General features: G+C 39.5%; 1 protein-coding gene across 2 annotated transcripts in view; it reads right to left on the bottom strand.

Annotated features, from left to right (window-relative positions):
* sez6l (seizure related 6 homolog (mouse)-like) overlaps window positions 1-16,022 on the bottom strand; it is a 51,384-nt gene extending 35,362 nt beyond the window's left edge. Inside the window, exon 1 of one of the 2 annotated variants that reach the window (XM_086152825.1) lies at window positions 15,790-16,022. In XM_086152825.1, the coding sequence (XP_086008951.1) occupies window positions 15,790-15,859 (70 nt within the window). In that variant the 5' untranslated portion in view covers window positions 15,860-16,022. The remainder of the gene's footprint in view (window positions 1-15,789) is intronic. The other variant, XM_086152826.1, reaches the window with a different exon arrangement.
* Window positions 16,023-18,071: the final 2,049 nt, after the last annotated feature.

Raw genomic sequence — 18,071 nt, 5'->3', positions numbered from 1 at the left:
AGCGCGCACACACACACACACACACACACACACACACACACACACACAGAGGGAATGAGTCGGTTCAGCCTGACAGAAAAGGGGGAAAAAAAAAAAAAGAAAAAAGAAACGCCGAGAAGGCAAAGCGCTGTGTCGTGCATGATAAACCCATCTCCTGCAGCTTAGCTAGCGCACACACACACACACACACACACACACACACACACACACACAAGCCCAACGTCAGCAGGAAGTGAGTATTTGTGTGCCTTGTTTGAGTGTGTGTGTGTGCAACAATCAGTGACTCCAATGGTTGCTTCGTTGACCCTTTCAAATGCATATTTTTAATTTTATTTCTCTTTAAGAAACCTCTTTTTTTACTTTCTGAATTACTGGTAAATTCAAAAGCTTTCTATGAATTTTTTTATTTTTTTATTTTTTCCCCAATTTTCACATCCTTATTTTTCGTTTTTATTTTTGAAAGATAATCCAAAAAAAATGTTCATCATTTAAAAGTGTTATTATAGATGCAAATTATAACATTACATTTACTTACTTATAATTTAAATGTGTACTTTTTTGTTATTTTTTTAATTTTCACTTCATTATCTTTCATTTCAATTATCTTTAATATAATAAAGTACATTAAATGGCATTTTTTTAACCATTTCAATGTGTTTCTCTGTTTTCAATTTTCAAACAAATTAAATTGCAATTTCAATAATAGGAATAGAATTTGAATTTGTTTTTATTCATGCTATTCATCTTTGTGATGTCACTTCCTGTTATCATAAACTCCCATTTTATTGCTTTTTTAAAAAAATTAACTTTCATTGTCTTTCATGTCTTTTTTTTAAACAATTAAATACATCAAATTGCGATTTTTAATACTTTCAGTGTATTTTTATTCTCATAATCCATGTTTTAAATCACTTACTGTCATTTTCAACTTCAGCTTTTTCCATTTTAACTTACCTTATATTATATATCATTAATTTTTTTAAATAATTAAATTACATTTTTAAATAATTTAACTGTGGTTTTATTTATATGCATGTTCACATCACTTCCATTATATTATTTATCAATCTTTTTTTCTACATCAAACAGATTAAATTGCAATTTTATTGATTAAAATATTATTTAAATGTTATTTTATTCATGCTTTTCTTGTGATGTCACTTCCTGTCATCTTTAATTGCCTTTTGCTTAATTTTAAAATTTTGACTTACATTGTCTTTCATATCTCTTTTTTGAACAATTAAATACATATTTTAATAGTTTAAATGTACTTTTATTCACATTATTCATCTTTTACAACTTCCACTTTATTAAATTCAATTTTTATTAAAATAAGAGTAATGCGTTTTTATTCAGGCTTCGTCATCTTTGTGATGTCATTTCCTGTCTACTTCAACTGCCTTTTTTCAATTGTCCCTTCCACTATATTTTATATCAATTAGTTTTTCAAAATAATCAATTACATTTTTAAATCTTTTTAATGTGGTTTTATTTATATTTTTTATGTTTGTGATGTCACTTCCTGTCATCTTCAACTGCCTTTTAATGTTTATTTTAAAATGGCCAATTACATTTAAACAATTAAATACATTTTTAGTAGTTTAAATGTATTTTTATTCACATTATTCGTGTTTTGCGTAATTTTCAACTTCCAGTTTTTTACTTTTAATTTCCATTAAATTAGATTAAATTAAATTAATTTGAATGGAAGTGTAATGTGTTTTTATCCAAGCTAATCATTCATGTTTATCACTTCCTGTCATTTTCAACTTCCATTATTTATATATCAATCTATTTATTTCTTAATCAAACAGATTAAATTGCAATTTTAACACTATAAATAAAATTTAAACATGTATTTATTCATCCTAATCATGTTTGTGATGTCACTTCCTGTCATCTTCAACCCTCTGCCATCTTTTGTCTTTAATTGGTCCCCAGTGGGAAACGTCCACTTCCTGCTTTCGTGGTTTGTTGTTGTTTGTGTTCCCTCCGCGCTAATTAGCTTGCGGCGGCGAAGCGACCCGGCGTGACTCGGAAACGAGGTTCGGGGTCTCCTGGGTTTTCACGCGACGACCAGAGATGCTTCTTGCGGATCGGCAGTGGACTATTTATGATCCACTTTGTCTTCCAAGCTAATATATCGGACAGTTTTCTTGCTAGTTTTAGGGTAAAATTAGTGCTAACTATTGGGTCGGTAATCTTTTTTTAATTTAGCTTTTTGAAGCTAAATTCTTGCTGGTTTCTGAGGCTGAATTCTTGCTAGCAATTTTGTCAAAATTCTTGCTTGTTTTTTGCGGCTAGTAAATTGCTTGTTGTTTACAGCTAATTCTTGCTAGCTTTCAGTCTAAACTCTTGCTACTTTTGGGGGCTAAATTCTTGCTACTTTTTAAGTCAAATTCTGGCTAGTGATTTATCAAAATGCTTGCTAGCCTTTGGGAGCTGAATTCTGACTGGATTCTGAAACTAAATTCTTGCTAGCAAATTTGTCAAAATTCTTGCTAGCTTTTTGCGGCTAAATAGTTGCTTGTTGTTTACAATAAATTTATGCTAGCTTACAGTCTGAGCTCTTGCTACTTTTCGTGGCTAAATTCTTTCTATCTTTTAGGTCAAAATTATGCTAGCTATTGTATCAAAATGGTTGCTAGCTTCTGGGAGCTAAAGTCTTGCTGGCTCCTGAGGCTGAATTCTTGCTAGCAATTTTGGCGAAATTCTTGCTAGCTTTTTGCGGCTAGTAAATTTCTTGTTGTTTACAGCAAATTCTTGCTAGCTTTCAGTCTAAACTCTTGCTATCTTTTAGGTCAAAAGTCTTGCTAGTAATTTTATCAAAATGCTTGCTAGCCTTTGGGAGCTGAATTCTGACTGGATTCTGAAGCTAAATTCTTGCTAGCAATTTTGTCAAAATACTTGCTAGCTTTTTGTGGCTAAAAAGTTGCTTGTTGTTTACAGCAATTCTTGCTAGCTTTCAGTCTAAACTCTTGCTACTCTTTGGTACTAAATTCTTGCTACCTGTTAGGTCGAAAGTCTTGCTAGCTTTTGTATCATAATGCTTGCTAACTTTCAGTCTAACCTCTTGCAACCTTTCAGGTCAAAATTCTTGCTAGCTATTTTATTAAAATGGCTGCTAGCCTTTGGGGGCAAACCCTAGCTGGCTTTTCCCAGTGAATTCTTGCTAGCTTTCAGTCCAAACAGTTGCTAGCTTTTTGGCCAAGAAACTGCTTAAATATCAGTTTATCAGAGTTAAAAAAGTAGCAAGAATGTAACCTCCAATAATGAGCACAAGTTTGGACCAAACTCTAGCAAGAATTCTGACCAAAAAGCTAGCAAGAATTTAGCCTCAGAAACCAAAGAAGAATTTTGACCATTTAATTTCCTTAATAAACTTTCAGGTGATTTTTAATTCGATAAAAAGCAGATTCTGGATGAAAAGCCGTTTGTTCTTGAGCCAAAACAGAGGCGTGAAAGAAGAAACAAGCCCGGATCGGATAAAGGTGTTTGGTGTCGGTGAAGATGATAATCGCCGGCGTTCTTTGATGGAGAGGTCAAAGGTCACGACGAAACCTTTCAAACGTGGAACATCAAGGACTCGCCGCAGGAAAGGGACGCGACCTTTAGAAAAGGAGTGCGGCAACAAAACACCGGCGGAAAATCTGCAAAGTCGGCTTTCGACAAAAACGGCATTAAACAAAATCATCAAAAGATGAAAAAAAAATAAAAAAAATAAAAATAATAATATAATTTTATATTTAATTTAACCCCCCCAAAAAAATGAGCTTTGACTTTTTGAAAATCTGAAATATTATTGACAGGAAAAAGCAGAAACTGAGCTCGAAAAAGACATAAATTTCTAAAAATTATCAGGTGATTCTTTGCTGATTGAAAATGATTTTTTTTTCTCAATAAAAAATTAGTGTTTCCTTTTAAACATTTTTTTTTTAATTTTTATTCTTATGTTTGAGTTAAATTGTGTCTAATTTCAGCGATTTGTTTATTTTTTTAATCATTAATTATAGACGAGTTTCAATGAAATTCTGACTTATTTTTCCAATTTTTTCTCTGATTTTAATATTCATTACTTTATGTTTTAGTTTGGAAAGCATCACTTCTTCTCTGTTTCAAAGTCATTTTAAGGTTAAATTCTACATCATTTTTATTGTTATTTAGAAAGTAATTTCTTGTAAATTTCCGGGTTATTGGCATGTAATTTCTCACACATTTCTTAGGTAATTTCTCAGAAATTTTCTAACCTTTCTGGGAATTTTTTGGATAATTATTCACTAATTTCAAGGTAATTTACAGGTTATTTCTCACTAGTTTTCAGCAATATAATTTAATATTTATTATTCAGTATTTATTTGTAGTTTTTGGGTAATTTCTCAGTATTTTCCAGATGATTTCCGGGTCATATCTGACTAAATGTTGTAATTTTGTCACTAATTTACAGAAAATTACGTAACAATTTTTGGGTAATTTCATACTCATTTTAGGTATTTGCTATTTGATTTCTCAGAAATTTTAAAGTAATTTCTAGGTAATTTCTCTAATTTCTCACTAATAACACAGCAATTTCCATATGAAATCAGCAGGTACACAAATTTTCTGGAATTTCCTAGGTAATTTCACACAAATTTCCGGGTAATTTTGCACCGATTTCACTGTAATTTTGCACCAATTTCACTGAAATTTTGCACCAATTTCACTGAAATTTTGCACCAATTTCACTGAAATTTTGCACTAATTTCTGGGTAATTTCACATTAATTTCCAGGTAATTCTGCACCAAATTCTGGGTAATTTTGCAGAAATTTCACAGTAATTTCGCACCAATTTCACAATAATTTCGCACTAATCATGGTATTTCGCACTCATTTAAAGGTAACTCCGCACTATTTTCCAGGTCATTTTTGCATCAATTTCAGCGTAATTTCGCACAAATTTTCGGGTAATTTCCACTAATTTTGCACTAATTTGCGGGTAATTCCGCACTAATTTCACAGCAATTTTGCACTAATTTCACATCAATTTTGCACTAATTTCACAATAATTTTGCATCATTTTACACTAATTTGTGGGTAATTTTGCACTAATTTCGGGGTAATTCCGGACTAATTTCACAGCAATTTTACACTAATTTCACGATAATTTTGCACCATTTTCACTGTAATTTTACACACATTTCTGGGTAATTCTGCACTAATTCCCGGGTAATTTTGCACTAATTTCATGGTAATTTCGCATTAAATTCACGGTCATTTCCATGTGACATCTTCCAAAATCTGCAGGGAGTTTCTCAGGTAGTTTCCGCTGAACATCCAGGTCATTTTCCAGTCTTTTTCCAGATCACCTCGGGTTATGGGATGTTGAAAAGGGCTGGAGGAGCAGCCGCTCCCCCTTCGCGCCCCATCTTAGTGGCAGCTCTCTGACTCAGGGTTTTTTTTTTGGCCCCCAAACCCCTCGAGGTGTTTGATTAATGAGACATAAATCCTGGAGTTTGAGGGTAGAAAGCCTCCCGACGGGGGTGGCGGGTACTTGTCGCCCCGGGAGACGCCCCGTTGTCTCCATGGAAACCAGTGCTTCACCTTTGCCAAAAGGGAAAGGATGCTTTGTTTTGGTCTGGACGGACAACGGAGGACCAGCGGAGGGAGTTTTTGGGACACGGGGAGAACGTGGAGAAGGTGTGGATGTAGCATCAATGTGATGTTTAAACATTAGCAAAACATTTCAAGCAGTAACAGCCTCCCAAGAAAGAAGTACCCAAGAAAAAACAACACAGTATCATCTCCCCCAAGAACACAGTACCAGCATACCTACAACTAAGGAAAAAAGGCCAAACAAGGTGGTAGCAACACCCAAAAAAAACGCAGTACCCACTTCAAAACAAGGCAGTACTATCCCCTGAACAACACAGTACAAACTTCCAAACAGCAGAGTACTTACTGGACATACAGTTCAAAACTTCTAAACAGCACAGTAACAAATTCCAGACAAGGCAGTTCCAACCCCTGGACAATCAAGTACCAGCATCCAAGCAACTAAGTACTAACGTCCATACAGCGCAGTACCAATGTCCAAAAAATGCAGTACCGACTTCAAGCAAGGCAATACTTATGTCCTATCAATGCAGTACCAGCCTCCCAACAAAAAAGTATAAAGACCAAAAACCACGGTACCATTTCCCCAACATGCTGACAAAAAGAGGACAAAAGGCCAAACAAGGTGGTAGCAACACCCCAAAAAAGAAGTACCAATGCAGTACTACAATCCCAAAAATGTGGTACCAACAGAGTAATCTTGTCCCTACAATGCAGTACCAACATCCCAACAACGTAGTACCAATGTACCAACAACGTAGTACCAATGTACCAACGAACAGAGTACCAATGTCCCAACAACGCAGTACCAATGATTGTAGTACTACAATCCCAACAACATAGTACCAATCTCCCAACAATACAGTACCAATGCAGTACTACAATCCCAACAACGTAGTACCAATCTCCCAACAATACAGTACCAATGCAGTACTACAATCTCAAAAATGCAGTATCAACAGAGTAATCGTGTCCCTACAATGCAGTACCAATGCAGTAACAATATCACAACAATGCAGTACCAATGTACCGACGAACAGAGTACCAACGTCCCAACTATGCAGTACCAATGCCGTATCAACGTCCCAACAATGCAGTACCAATGCAGTACTACAATCCCAAAAATGCAGTATCAACAGAGTAATCGTGTCCCTACAATGCAGTACCAACGCAGTACCAATCTCCCAACAACGCAGTACCAATGTACCAACAATGCAGTACCAATGCAGTATCAACCTCCCAACAAGGTAGTACCAATGTCCAACCAACAGAGTACTAACATCCCTACAATGCAGAACCAATGCAGTGCCAATGTAACAACAATGCAGTAGCAATGCAGTACTACAATCCCAAAAATGCAGTATCAACAGAGTAATTGTGTCCCTACAACACAGTACCAACGCAGTACCAATATACTAACAATGCAGTACCAACGCAGTATCAACATCCCAACAACGTAGTACCACTGCCCAACCAACGCAGTACTAACATCCCTACAATGCAGTACCAATGCAGAACTACAATCCCAAAAATGCAGTACCAATGCAGTACTACAATCCCAAAAATGCGGTACCAACGTAGTACCAACGAGTAATTGTATCCCAACAACGCAGTACCAATGTACCAACAATGCAGTACCAATGCAGTATCAACATCCCAACAACGTAGTATCAACGTCCAACCAACAGAGTACTAACATCCCTACAATGCAGTACCAATGCAGTACAAACGCAGTACCGATATACTAACAACACAGTACCAACGTAGTACCATTATACTAACAATGCAGTACCAATGCAGTACCATCGCAGTACCAACGCAGTACTAATATACTAACAACGCAGTACCAATGCAGTGCCAATGCAGTGCCAATGCAGTACATCGCAGTACCAATATACTAACAATGCAGTACCATTGCAGTACCAATATACTAACAATGCAGTACCAACGCAGTACCAACGCAGTAGTAATATACCAGCAATGCAGTACCAATGCAGTACCAATGCAGTACTAATATACCAACAATGCAGTACCAATGCAGTATCAACATCCCAACAACGTAGTACCACTGCCCAACCAACGCAGTACGAACATCCCTACAATGCTTTACCAATGCAGTACTACAATCCCAAAAATGCAGTATCAACAGAGTAATCGTGTCCCTACAATGCAGTACCAACGTAGTACCATCGCAGTACCATCGCAGTACTGCTGTTCTCGCTGCTCTGGTTTTGGATCAGTTGTTTTTCACGACCTCGTCTTTCACCCTTTCTTTTCTTCCGACTCTTCCTTCTTATTTTTGTTTTCTGCTTCTGTCTCCGCAGAGGGTCTGAACCGCCGGCTCTCCGGCGGCTTTTTGAAAAAAAAAAAAAAAAAAAAAAAAGCGAGGAAGCGAAAAAATAAAAGAAATAAAAATAAAAAAAGGAAAACAAAAACAAAACAAAACAAGGATGAATGAAAATCTGCACGCCGGCGAGAAGATCTGAGCCGGACAAACATCGGAAGACAGGAATTTCCTAAAAACCATCCGGATGCAGCCGGCGGCGTGTGTGTGTGTGTGTGTGTGTGTGTGTGTGTGTGTGTGTGTGTGTGTGTCGTGACGGTCCTGACAAATGAAAAGACTTAAAGTGCAGCAGCAGATTTGAGTCACTTCTGTTGAAACGTTTAATCCCTGCGAGGATTAGAATCCCTGAGAGGAAGAAGAGGATGAAGAAAAAAAGAGGAGGAAGAAGGGGATGAGGATGGAGAAGAAGCAGAGGAAGAGGAGGAGGAAGAAAAGGAAGAGGAGGATGAGGTAGAAGAGGGAGAAAAAGAGAAAGAGGAGTAGAAAGAGGAGGATGAGGAGAAGGAAGAAGAGGAAGAAGAAAAGGAGGAGGAAGAAGAGAAAGAGGAAGAAGAGGAATAAAAGGGGAAAAAAGAGGAAGAGGAGAAAGAAGGGGATGAGGATGGAGAAAAAGAAGAGGAAGAGGAGTAGGAAGAAAAGGAAGAGGAGGATGAAGAGGAAAAAGAGGAAGAGAAAGAGGAGTAGGAAGAGGAGGATGAAGAAAAGGAAGAGGATGATGAGGTAGAAGAGGGAGAAAAAGAGAAAGAGGAGTAGAAAGAGGAGGATGAGGAGAAGGAAGAAGAGGAAGAAGAGGATGAAGAAAAGGAGGAGGAAGAAGAGAAAGAGGGAGAGGGGAAAAAGAGGAAGAGAAAGAGGAGGAAGGGGAGGATGAAGAAAAGGAAGAGGAAGAGAAAAAGAGTGAGGAGGAAGAAGAGAAAGAGGAAGAGGAGGAATAAAAGGGGAAAAAAGAGGAAGAGGAGAAAGAAGGGATGAGGATGGAGAAAAAGAAGAGGAAGAGGAGGAGGATGAAGAAAAGGAGGAGGAGGAAGAGGAAAAGGAAGAATTGGAGGAAGAGGATGATGAAGAGGAAGAAGGAGAAAGGGAAGATGAGGAATAAAAGGGGAAAAAGAGGAAGAGGAGTAGAAAGAGGAGGATGAAGAAGAAGAGAAAGAGGAGAAAGAGGGGGAAGAAGAAGAGGAAGAAGAGGAAGAAGAAGAGGAAGAGGAAGGGGAGGAGGAAGAAAAGGAGGAGGAGGAAGAGAAAGAGGAAGAAGAGGAAGAATTGGAGGAAGAGGATGATGAGGTAGAAGAGGGAGAAAAAGAGGAGTAGAAAGAGGCGGAAGAGGAGGATGACGAGAAGGAATGGAGGAAGAAGAGGATGAAGAAAAGGAGGAGGAGGAAGAGGAAGAAGAGAAAGAGGGGAAAAAGAGGAAGAGAAAGAGGAGGAAGGGGAGGAAGAAGAAAAGGAAGAGGAGGAAGAGAAAGAGGAAGAGTAGGAATAAAAGGGGAAAAAGAGGAAGAGAAAGAGGAGTAGGAAGAGGTGGATGAAGAAAAGGAAGAGGAGGAAGAAGAAGAAGAAGAAGAAGAAGAGGAAGAAAGGGAAGAGGAGGAATAAAAGGGGAAGAAAAGGAAGAGAAGAAAAACAGGAGGCAAAGAGGAAGAGGTGAGGATACCAGCCGTTATTCAGGGTGCTGGGTGTGTGTGTGTGTGTGTGTGTGTGTGTGTGTGTGTGTGTGTGTGTGTGTGTGTGTGTGTGAGGTCATTGAAACTCCCATCACACTCCGGCCTGCCTCCACCGAGGCGGGTGGGGGGGTTAAGAGACGAAAGAGAAACTCTGGAAATGTGTGTGTGTGTGTGTGTGTGTGTGTGTGTGTGTGTGTGTGTGTGTGTGTGTGTGTGTGTGTGTCCGTGCACATGTGTGCGCTTGCTCAGTCGCAAACAGAACCAGACCAGACGAAAACCAATCAATCAATTGATCAATCGGAAACCCCCCGACACACACACACACACACACACACACACACACACACACACACACGGGTCTGATGCTAACACGTCAAGAAGAAAATAAAGATCGGGAGAAATATCGAAAAATAAATCACCGGGAGCGTCTTTATCGTCCAGTTCTCTTCTCGCTCTCTGGAGTCGTGCTAAGCTAACTTAGCGTACATCGCCTGTTTTCTTTTCTCCCGCTAGTTTTATTTTAGTCCTTTAGGAATTTTCACACAGAACTTTTAGGTTGCTAATTTAAGTTTGTAGCTTGTAGCCCTTAGCTTGTAGCTTGTATCTATCAGCACGCCGCCCATAGCATGTAGCTCGTAGCTTTAAGCCTACATTTTGTAGCCTGTAGCCCTTAGCCTATGGCCTAAAGCCTATAACCTTTGTCTATAGCTTGTACCTTATAGCTTGTAGCCTGTAGCTTGCATTTTGTAGCATTTGTAGCTTGCCACCTTTAGCTTGTGCCTCGTAGCTTTCGGCTATAACCTCTTGCTTGAATCTTGTAGCCTGTAGCTTGGACCTTGAAACTTGCCAGCTGGTGTTTGAACCTTGTGGCTTTCCGCTTTCAGCTTGCAGCTGGTAGCCTGTAGCATATAGCCAATTGCACGTAGCTTGTAGCCTGTCACCTGCAGCCTGTAGCCTGCAGCCAATAGCATGTAGCCTGTAGCTTGTAGCCTGCAGCCTGTAGCCTAAAGCCAATAGCATGTAGTCTCAAGCCCTTAGCCTTTAGCCAATAGCATGTAGCTTGTAGCCTGTAGCCTGTAACCTATAGCCAATGGCATGTTGCTTGTAGCCTGTAGCTGTAGCTTGTAGCCTGCAGCTTGTAGCCTATAGCCAATAGCATGTAGTCTCAAGCCTTTAGCCAATAGCATGTAGCTTGTTAGCCTGTAGCCTGCACCCTGTAGCCAATAGCATGTAGCTTGTAGCCTGTAGCCTGCAGCCTGTAGCCTATAGCCAATGGCATGTAGCTTGTAGCATGTAACCTGCATCCTGTAGCCTGTAGCCTATAGCCAATAGCATGTAGCCTGTAGCCTATAGCCAATAGCATGTAGCTTGTAGCCTGTAGCCTATAGCTAATGGCATGTAGCTTGTAGCCTGTAGCCTGCAGCCTGTAGCCTGTAGCTTGTAGCCAATACCATGTCGCTTGTAGCCTGTAGCCTATAGCTAATGGCATGTAGCTTGTAGCCTGTAGCCTGCAGCCTGTAGCTTGTAGCCTATAGCCAATAGCATGTAGCTTGTTAGCCTGTAGCCTGCACCCTGTAGCCTGTAGTCTGTAGCCTATAGCCAATAGCCTGTAGCCTTTAGCCTATAGCCAATAGCATGTAGCCTGTAGCCTGCAGCTTGTAGCCTGTAGTTCCTCTCCATCTTTCCAGAAAGTTTCTCAGATCCTCTACAAGCCTGTCTCTGAAACCTCCCTCATTCTTGCGTCTCTTCTCGTCTCTTCTTCAGTCGTCAAGTCCTTGTATCCTTCCGGACTCGTCCTCTTCCTCGCTAGCCGAAGGCAATCCTGCGCTAACTCCATGTTGTTACTCCGCGTCATGACGGACATTCACCGTCTCGACATGTGAATGAGAGGCTGAGCGGTTGATGGCCGCTACACGTTAAAGAATATTCTGCCTTTTTTTTTTTTTTTTTTTGATTCAAATTTCGAATTGAACGTCTTAAATATTTCCAGGGATTTGTTTACCTTTTTTGTCATTTTTGTTTTGGGCGACTCTTTTACAAAGAGAGCTAGTTCTCACTTTTAAACATTTATTTATAGAGGATTATTTTTTATTTTGTATCCCCCCAATTGCTGACTAATTTCATTTTCAGTTTATTTATTTTTTTCTTATTTTCACACATTTTTAAAACAAATTTTTCTTAAAATTTCTAGCAGTTTTTTTTTCTTATTTTTTGCTTCCTGCAAACAGGATTGTGATGACCTCTACACTGACTTGTACTTCTACTTCTTTTGTTGACAGATTATTTTTTAACTACATTTTTTAAATTTCCCCTGATTGATAACCAATTTTATTTTCAATTTCTTTTTTTTCTTTTTTTTTTTTGTAATTTTCACAGGTTATTAAAACATATCTCTTTCCATACATTCCAGGGATTTCCCCTGAATATTTTTTTCTCTACATTTGTGCTTTCTGGTGTTCAGTGCTTTCGGTTCAGTGCTAGTTTTTCGTCTTCATCCCGTTTCTCTTTTGCACCGGAATACAAATACAGTCGACAGGATCTGCTAGACGTCTACAGAAGCTAATCCTCACGACACCTTGGATTCCCTACAAACAGTCAAAGAACTCGGAGCAAACAGTGTACGAGGAAGCAAAAGAGGGGGCGAAGCAAGGAGGTACCCAAGCTGGGCTAAACGGCTAGACCTACCCGGCCAGCTGTACCTTCCATCCTTCTTGCAAACATACAATCCCTGGACAGTACCTCTACATTGACTTCTACTTGTTGTACTTCTACAATGACCTCTACGTTGCCGTCTACATTGACCCCCTACAATGACCTTGACTTGTATTTTGACTTCTACATTGACCTCTGCATTGGCATCTTCATGGACTTCTACACTGACCCTCTCCAGGGACCTCTACATTGATCTCTACATTGCCCTTGAGGATGACCTCTACATGGACCTAACCACTGACCTCTAAATTTGCACCTCACTGACCTTCTCCAGTGACTTCTACATTGACCTCGAGGCCGAAATTGGACACACATCTGCGCAAACAGAAGCCCCAACACGGGAGAGCCACCTCTTCAGGACCGGACTCCATGTCCACATCCACTTGATGGACACCATTGAAGGTATCCAAGCCCACATTCTGACCAAAGAAGACAATTGGCAAAGGAGTTGAAGAAGCCAGACCTTCACCGGACAGAGGAGGGAGTGCAAGGCGAGGCATACACATTGAAGCTGTGCCAAGCGCTATCCAAAGAGAGGTAACTCGCACATACCTGAAGATCCATCTGCACCCTTCAACTCACCTGGAGGGGTGAACGACCCAAACCAGCCCCCGGAGACTCTTACCTGAGTCAAACGGACTTCTTTCTCTTACGCAGTCTACATGTCAGCCTTACGAGTACCAGTTCAGGTGACACCCCAGGATTTGTGTCCTCGCCCTGAAGATGTCGACATTGCCACGGCATCCATGCACCGTGGGGAGCAACCAGAAGTGCTGCAGTACACTGACCGCGCCAATAGTTGGCACTGCGACTTTTGCAGTAGAGGCACTTCCTGGGTGGCGCCATGTCAAACGTGGGTACTACAGCGGGTGTAAACATGAACTGCAAGTCCGATGAACTCCAAAAGAATGTAGACTGGAAGTCGAGCCAGGCCAAGTACTCCTGAGTACCCCGGAGTACTCTGGAGTACTTTGGGAGTCGTCCATTGCTGCTGTAGTCTACCCATCAGCTCAGGGCGATTGACTGCAACCTCAGTGTGCCCATTTCCAAAGTGTTTCGTTTTCCCCGTCTCCATGGAGACGGGGGTGTCCTTCAAACCTCTTGACTCCGGAGACCGTTTCCATAACGGCGCTCTGGTGCCAGAATGCTAAGGAAGTTTGGGGTTTCGCCCAATTAAGGTCCCGAGTCCAGTTTCCACGACAACGATTGACCAGATTGAGACACTAGGTCCATTCTGCTCTTTTTATGCCTGTTTTGGGGAAGGAAAACAACATTTTATTTTTTTATTATTACAAATCAGCCGTTTGGATTGTAATAAAAATGGCACAGAAAAAAGAAGGTGATCAGCTAAGGAGGTGTTATAAGACTTCCCTTGTTTTCCCAGGAGTCTCCTTGATTTTCTCGATTTTAATTTAGATTTCCTGGATTTTCCAAACATTTTCTGCACCTGCTCAGAAGCAGCTGCTCCGAAACTGTCACACACTCTTAGCGACTCTCCTCGGGGTCAAAGGTCACCCCTCTCCCTGCAAGAAGTCCACCTGTTCTGATTTGAATGGGGTCACCTCTATACTTCCCTTCTGCGATTCTGCCGCAGCCCCAGAACATGTATGCCTATTTTACATTTCACGGCGTACATGTGTGTGTCAGTACGTTTCATCTAAAATCCTAATCCATTTGTTGAATTTTTTTGCATATTCCGTAACAACTCCTTTTGATTTTCCTGGTTTAATTTTTTTTTCCGTTGGCAGCAGAGACGACGAGCCACCGAGAACATCTTGGAAGCTGCCGAAAAAGCTTTCTGGTGGCTCTGGATTAAGGGGCGTGATGAGCGGCGCAGTTAGCTACCCGGACACCGCAAAGTCAAAATAAGAGACGAGCTTTCAAATTAAGACACCTTGGATCTTGCCTTGGACTCGGGAGGAGTTACATACAAGTTCAGAGTTCTGAACAGGAAGTCTGACACAAAAAAATAGCACAGTTTTTAAAATAAAACGGCAAACAGCACAGGAAGTGAACTCGGTGGCATCAACCTTCTCCGAACTGCATATTTCAGAAAGTGAAAGCCCACATGGGTTTTAATTGAATCGAAGGAGGAGGTGCTCAACTAGGCGCAGAGGCTAGCATAGTCACATCACTAGCGTCCAAGGAATGACCCGTGCTACAAACAATAGCGTTGACTAGCGACTTAGATCGTTGTCCGGCGGGCAACAAGAGGGAGGACTTGAGTCACCGGGCGTGGAGTCTGAAATAAAGGCATGTGTCGCTAAAGAGGGCTACAGAGTTGAGACACCGGGGAAGAGTCTCCAAGTTGAGTCCCAAGTCACTCAAGAAGAGTCTCCAAGTTGAGTCCCAAGTCACTCAAGAAGGGTCACCATTGAGTCCCGAGTTCCAAAAGATAGGTCCCGAGTCGAGTCACTAAGGAAGAGGCTCCGGTCAAGTCATGAGTCACAAGGGAAAAGTCTCCGGTTGAGTTGTGAATCTCTGAGAAAGAATCTCCAGTACTTGTGAAGTCACTGGCCGTGAAGGAAGGGTCTCCGGGAGTCATAAGTCACTGGGGGAGAGTCTCAAATTTAATCACAAGTCATGGAGGAAGAGTCTTGAGTCGAGTCATGACTCTGCTGGGGAAGTGCAACAGTACAACTCGAGTTTGTCCCGGGTCCCATTAGAGTTCTGGGCCCCGCAGAAGAGTCCAAACTCGAGTTTTTTTTGTCAGCAAAGAGTCACCGTCAAAGATCGTAGTCTTCAAAGTGACATCCAGGTCCAAAAAGAAGCCCCTCAACCGGTCCCGAGTCAAGTTGGAACTCGGGTCCCGGGATCCTGTGACAAATATCCAGCAAGTCCCAAAGAAAACTGATAGAAAACGGCCGAAGCTCCTCAGCCATTCAACAGCAGAGCGACATGAAAAACTACAAGTCGGGGGAACCGCAGACGACCGCGAGGAGGGAAATCGTAGGACTACAAGTCAAGGGGAGAACTCACAGGAACCGCGGAGGACGACGAGCCAGGAAAAGCACAGAGTTCAGAATCAGGAGAACCAGGGGGTACAAGTCAGGGGATCCACTGAGGAGTACAAGTCAGGGGAACCACGAGTGTCTCCCTGTTCCGGATCGAAGACGACCTCGAGGTCCAACTCGGGAACTTCGAAAAGTTCCACCGTAGAACCCTTCGCCTCAAGATCCACACACACACACGCGCACGCACGCACGCACGCACACGCGCATGTGCTCCCCCCCCCCCCCTTGCAAACCCGCTCCCAGTTGTTGACAGACAAGTCTACCGCGGCATCCCACGCACGCGTGCGAGTGGGCAACGGGTCCCCCCCCCCCTCCCACACACACACACACACACACACACACACACACACACACATGAAACAACAACAGCGGCGGAGGAGGTAACCGGAAACACGCGCACACACAGATACACCGTGACAAAGGGAACGATGCGTGCGTGAGTGCATGTGTGTGTGTGTGTCGTCCTACCTGCCGCCGTGACACCCCACGCGAGCCCGATCCACAGGAGCGCGCGCACCGCACGCGCGGCCGGTGGCATGGCGACGCGAACCGGTCCAGAAGAAGAACCGGAAGAAGAAGAAGAAGAAGGTCTGCAGTCCGATGGATCCGGAAGGAGAATCCGCGTGCTCGCTCGTCAGCGCAGCTTCTTCCGCCGTGCACGAGGAGACTCCCGCCTTCCTCTCGCGCTCTCTCTCTCTCTCTCTCTCTCTCGCGAATCCCTCCCTTCGCACGCGCACGCGCACGCGCACCCTGACCTTGGCGTTAATGAAACTTTGGCCCCGCCGTTCGTGTGTGTGTGTGTGTGTGTGTGTGTGTGTGTGTGTGTGTGTGTGTGTGTGTGTGTGTGTGTGTGAGTCGCCGGAGCTGTGGAGAGATCACTTACATAAGATGCGGCGTTCGTTCGTGTGTGTGTGTGTGTGTGTGTGTGTGTTTTCTATTCACTCATTTTTAAAAGAATGTATTTGTTAAATGAACTTCATTGTTTTTTGAATAAATCTAATTTTTTAACGAAAGTGTTCTGCTATCAAAACTTTTTTTAATCGAATAAAATAAATTTATTTGTAATAATCTGAAATGTTTTTTATATTAAGAAAATGCCTTTTTAAATTACTTGGTTTTTAGATTAATATTTTTTTCAATACAGTTTAAGTGCAATAAATTTTAAATGGAGTCTTGTGGTTTCCGTGGTCAGTTTATCATTATTTTACTTTATTTTATTTTACTTTACTTTCCTTCATTATATTTTATTTTATTTTACTTCATTTCATTTGACTTTATTTTACCTAATTTTACTTTACTGTACTTTATTTTATTTTAATTTATTTTAGTTTATTTTAGTTTACGTTATCTTACGTATGTTATTTCATTTCACTTTAAGTTACTTTACTTTATTTTATTTTATTTTATTTTATTTTATTTTATTTTATCTTAATTCAATTTACTTTACTTTACGTTATCTCACTTTTTTATTTACTTTACTTTATTGTATATAACTTACTTTACTTTACTTTATTTTATTTTATTTTATTTTATTTTATTTTATTTTATTTTATTTTATTTTATTTTACTTTTGTTTTTATTTGGGTTAGTTTGGGTTTGTTAATTTCGTTTTATTTTATTCAAATTACATTTTATTTGATGTAATATTTAATGTTTATTTGTTTCATTTAATATTACATCAAATAGAATTTGATGTGATTATCTATTTTTTCCAATTTTATTTTATTTTTTTCATTCTACATGAAATTCTTTTATATTTCTACGAAGTTTGTTTTCAAGAAAACTGCTCGGGATTTTTTTTTTTAAATGGTTGTAAATTGTAAAATTACATCAAAAAAAAAAAAGAAAAAATTTCAAAGAAAAATAAACTTTTAACTGTTACTTTAATTTAAAAATTGAATATTGGGTAATGTCAAGTAATTTATATATTTACCCATAAATATGACATTTAATATACATATATGTGATATACACATATTTAGTGCATATTTTATAAATATATCTACTGGGATTATATAAAAATAATCATAAATAGTGATATTAATAATGTTAAATACTACTACTGATAATAATGATAATAGCACTAAATAATACTAATAGTACTTCTAATACTAATACTACTACTATAACTGATAATAATGATGATGATTTATAGTAAATAATACTAAATGATACAAATACTGCAATAAATAAAAATACTAAATTATACCAATACCAATACCAAAAATGCTAATAATACAATATAATACTTTACTATTTCTGATAATAATGATGATAATAATATGAAAGAAGATTACTTCTACTACAACTGATATTAATACTAAATAATACTAACTCTAATTTTAATACTAATACCACTATATAATACAATAATACAATAAAACAATAATAATAATAATAATAAAATCATAATAATGAATACTACTACTACTACTACCGATGATAATCATAATGATAAAAACACTAGATATTACTAATACTACTACTATTACTATTACTCATAATAATAATAATAATAATCATCACAATCATCGTCAGTAGTACTACTATTACTGATAATAATGATATTGATAAATAGTAAATAACACTGAATAATATTAATACTGCTATTAATAATAATATTAAATTATACCAGTACCACTGAGACTGATAATAATAATAATATAATGAATACTACTATGACGACTACTGATAATTATACTGCTAATAATACAAAATAATCCTAATAATACGACTGATAATAATGATGA

This window comes from Fistularia commersonii, chromosome 9, assembly GCF_037954325.1.
Source record: "Fistularia commersonii isolate RoL2024-O1a breed Wild chromosome 9, RoL_Fcom_v1.0, whole genome shotgun sequence".
Classification (NCBI taxonomy): Eukaryota; Metazoa; Chordata; class Actinopteri; order Syngnathiformes; family Fistulariidae; genus Fistularia; species Fistularia commersonii.
The sequence above is the reverse complement of the archived record's forward strand: the minus strand, read 5'-3'. Positions and strand labels throughout refer to the sequence as shown.